The sequence below is a fragment of the Chinchilla lanigera genome, unplaced genomic scaffold (genome assembly GCF_000276665.1).
Source record: "Chinchilla lanigera isolate Chin_1 unplaced genomic scaffold, ChiLan1.0 scaffold00183, whole genome shotgun sequence".
In the NCBI taxonomy this organism is placed as follows: domain Eukaryota; kingdom Metazoa; phylum Chordata; class Mammalia; order Rodentia; family Chinchillidae; genus Chinchilla; species Chinchilla lanigera.
The window spans coordinates 96,789-101,178 of NW_004955584.1; the positions used below are offsets into that span (position 1 = coordinate 96,789).

The 4,390-nt window shown below is 45.0% G+C and overlaps 1 protein-coding gene across 1 annotated transcript in view; it reads right to left on the reverse strand.

The window, feature by feature from the left end:
- Positions 1–1,561, reverse strand: part of LOC102022871 (zinc finger protein 805-like) — a 16,935-nt gene extending 15,374 nt beyond the window's left edge. Inside the window, exon 1 of the mRNA XM_013509842.1 lies at positions 1,545–1,561. Coding sequence (XP_013365296.1) covers positions 1,545–1,561 — 17 coding nt within the window. The remainder of the gene's footprint in view (positions 1–1,544) is intronic.
- Between the last annotated feature and the right edge of the window lie 2,829 nt (positions 1,562–4,390).

The window sequence follows — 4,390 nt, forward strand, 5'->3', positions numbered from 1 at the left end:
CTGATTGACTCCTGTCCTCTGAGGTCTAACAATCTTCCTTCTCAGAAGGTTGAGTGACTCACCAAAGTTGTAAAATCTGTGCAAGAGATCTCCTCCTGTCCTGGGTCACTGATGACCTTTGAGGGCCAGAGCCAAAATATCAGCTGTTCTCTTAGCCCAGTTATCTTTGTACCTTTGGTCTCCAAATTTCAGTTGTGGAACATTCAGGAGAATGTTTGAAATCTATAATATGACCAGGAAAGTTATTTCTTCACCAATCTTGATCATCTTAGACACTGGATTCTAACAGAATGCAAATGGTTAAAGTTTTACATAGAAGGTTTGAAATCAAGCGTAACACAGCATTTTAGCATGACAATCATGGTGACATTACTGGAACCCCTAAGATGTGTCATTATCCCTGAACCTCATTTAGCTGTTCATCTTAAAATAGAATAGTTGTTGGCCAGTTATCTTTATCTAATTACAAAATATTAGTGGGTGTGCTGGTGCACACCTGAAATGCTAGCACCACAGAGGCTGAGACAGGAGGATTGCCACAATTTCAAGACCACCCTTCGTTACTGTCTTGGTTACTTTTCTCTCACTGCTGAAAAAAATACCCAACACCGAAAATTCAGGAAGGAAAGGTTTTTTTAGCTCACAGTTTGCGGAAGTTCCCGTCTATAATCAGCTGACTCCAAGGCAGAGTGGCTTGGCACAAGGGCAACACTTCAAGGTGGCACAAGACAGCAAAAGCAGCAAGAGCAAAGGGGAAGAACAGGTCTCTTTCCCTCCCTTATATTGTAAGCAGGCCATGCCCACCCAGGGGGCGTGTAGCGCTCACATCATCTCCATGCCCTCCTCTTCCGCAGGCTCAGGATGAATACAAAGTGAGGACCTTGGCTCCCTGATGAGTTACTTATTTAACCTTCTAAAACCTTGACACAGTGAACAACATCCCAGACTTGAAAATTCACGTCCTTTTCACCCCAGCCTGTGGAAATGCGGAGTCACTTAGCCAAACCTCTAGACTCATCAAGTTGACACAATGTATCAGCCATAACACTCCACCCCTTGTCAACTTGGCAGTCAGACACATTTCTTTAAAGCAGTATTAAGTCTATCCACATTATATTACATTAGAATCATAACATTTTGCTCCCAAAGACTCATGCTACTGTGTCAACATTTGACTGCCTTGAAATTTTTCCTACCAGATTAATTAGTCCACCGTCCTTAATCTCAGTCTTTTTTGCAGGGGTGGGGGTGGCGGGAGTCTTTTTGCAACAGGGTCTCACTATGCTGTTTGGGCTAGCCTTGGGCTCACTTTGTAGCCCAGGTTGGCCTCAAACTCACAACAATCCTCCTGCCTCAGCCTCCTGAGGGCTGGGATTACACGCTTGTGCTGCCACGCCCAGCCTTAATCTCAGTTTTAGGCAAAGTCTCTGGTTCCTCAGAGGAGCTCCCGTCCTCAGTTTAGTCATCTCCTGGCATCTGGTGCAGACTGTTCGACTTCCTCCTGCCACCCTTCAGCCTTATGGTGTAGACTTTTTGGCCTTTACTGTAGATTCTTCAGCATTCCGTTGCAGACACACCAGCCTCCTGATACCGACTTGCACAGACCCTGCAGTGAGCTCCAGGTCCTGGACTGGGCTCTTCAATCTCCAGTGTGCAGACAGCCTCTGCACGCTTCCTCATCCAATTCTGTGGCTGACCATTGTAAGCCAAACTTGTAATTTCTTGAACATTTGTATATTTTCTGTTCTATGTGTTTTTCTAGTAAACCCTGACTGATACAGCTACATGGTGAGTTCAAGGTCAGCCTGAACCACACACCAAGACCTTGTCTCAAAAAAAAAAAAAATTAAATGAAATAAAGTAATTTTAACCTGATTTGTTATCTTTTAACCATTCTCTGTTACGAGTGACATTTGAGAAGAACTTATCTGCTTATAGATGTACTTTACAGATTATTGGTGTCTCATCTCTAATGACTAGAGTGACATTATCTGGACTACAGTGCTTCAGTGCCTCTAACTGTGGAAGACCTGTGACTGACCTCCATTTTATATTAGCAGCCATCTTAAGTATTAGTTAAGTTTCTGTTTTCTGAGATAAGTTTCTGTTTCTTCATACCCTGCCTATTTCCCCGAAGTCACGCGCCCTTCCCTTAAGGTTAGGACCGCCCACCGTTGCCTAGCTACTCCCACCTTTGTCCCATTGCTTGGTTACTCCTGCCTTAAGAACTTGCGCATTTCTCCTTGCCCTATATATACACAGCACTTCCTGCCAATAAACGAGACTTGATCAGAATCCTGTCTTGACTCCATTCCTTGTGTCTCTTGTCCCTATCTCATCCCCACTCCCCCTCTAGGGTCTTCGTTGTCTTACCCACGGGTCGGGACAAGTGGCGCCCAACATGGGGCTCGAGAACGGGGATTTCAGTGAGGGACACTGTTTGTGAGGCCGGCACGGAAAGAGAAAGAGGATAAGTCAACGCAGGAGCCTGCTGCGTTTTCTACACCTTGGTAAGTGAACAGCGATCATGGGACAAGAAATGAGTCAGCATGAAGTGTTTATTGAGGGCTTAGGAAAAGCCTTAAAGGCACGAGGAGTAAAGGTTAAAATTAAGCAATTGTGTCAGTATTTTGACTTCATTAAACAAGTCTGCCCTTGGTTCCCTACTGAAGGAACTATAGATTCAAAACGATGGGAAAGGGTTGGTGATGCTCTCAAAGATTATTATGATGTTTTTGGCCTGAGAAGGTTCCGGTAACTGCCTTTGCTTATTGGAATCTAATAGACGAAATTTTATCTCAGAGACAAAATGACCCACAGGTTGCTAATATGATTCAAAAGGGCAAAAAAATTCTCCAAGATAACCATAGAGAGAGAGAGACCAGTTTAAGAGGGGAAGACCCATAATCAGACACTAAAAAAGAAAAGGACCTTACGTCCTTTGACAGTGACAGTGAGGAAGAAAAGGGCCAAACAAATCACAAAAGGGAATTCCCCCCAAGCAAGGAAGCCAAAAAGGACCAATCTGGCACTGATGGCCCCCCAAAAGAGGGAACTTCTGGCGATTTTGGAGGAGCCAAACCTAAAAAAATATACCCTGATCTGAAGCCTTTAAAGGCCAAGGTGGATGATGATAACACTGATTGGGAAGAACTGGCAGAAGAGGCCACCCGGTACCACAATCCGGACTGGCCACTGCCGTATAGTGTTAGTCCCATGGCCCCTGCCGCCTGCCCACCTGGGCCGCCAGGTACGCATGTTAGTCCCACTGCCCCCCCTTCCGCCTTTCCGGTTTTTGACCCCAGAAAGGAACTTTGGGACAAAATTGAGCTGCTAAAGGAACAAATAAAATTGGAGAAGGAACATCAAGACTTGATAGCCCAGTTAGAAAGCCTAAAAATAGAAAAATCTAAATTTGAAAATGAGACCAAATCCGGAACCCCCCTCAGGCAACAACCACCCAGGAGGGGCGCAATGTCAAAATGTACCCCTCTTTTTGACTCAGCTCCTAAGTTAGATGAAATGAAGGTGTTTCCAGTGACCGAGACAACAGACGCCCAAAGTCAAGTCTTCCGTAATCATATTGGTTTCGATTTTAAAGTACTGAAAGAACTAAAGGCAGTGGTGGCACAATACGGAGCTACAGCCCCGTATACTGCCGCCATTTTGGACTCCATAGCTGAAAATTGGCTCACACCTATAGATTGGCAGACATTAGCTCGAGCGACTCTGTTGGGAGGAGATTATCTTCTATGGAAATCAGAATATAGAAAACTGTAAAGATACTGCCAGACGTAATGCACAAGCTGGCAACAGATGGAATTTTGATATGTTAGCAGGAGAGGGTCCTCACACTGACAATCTTACCCAAATGCGATTAGATGCAGGGCTTTTCGCTCAAATTCAAACAGCAGCCACCCAGGCATGGAGAAAGCTCCCCTCTAAGGGAGAAATGAGTTCCTCTCTCACTAATGTTAAACAAGGGCCAGATGAACCTTTTGCAGACTTTGTTCACCGCCTGCTTACCGCAGTCGGCAGAATTTTCGGCAATGCTGACGCAGGCACAGACTTTGTCAGACAGCCTTTGAAAATGCTAATGCTGCATGTCAGGCTGCAATCAGGCCCTACAAGAAAAAAACAGACTTAACAGGATATATACGTCTTTGTTCTGACATCGGGGCTGCTTATCAGCAGGGACTTGCTATGGCTGCCGCCCTACAGGGCTTTACAGTTAAACAATTTCTATCTCAAAAAAATAAGCAGAAATGTTTTTCTTGTGGAGAAGCTGGCCACTTTGCTAAGGACTGTAAAAAAGACTCCAATGCTAACACAAAACCCAAGGCACCAGGGTTATGCCCCAGATGTAAGAGAGGATACCACTGGGCCAATG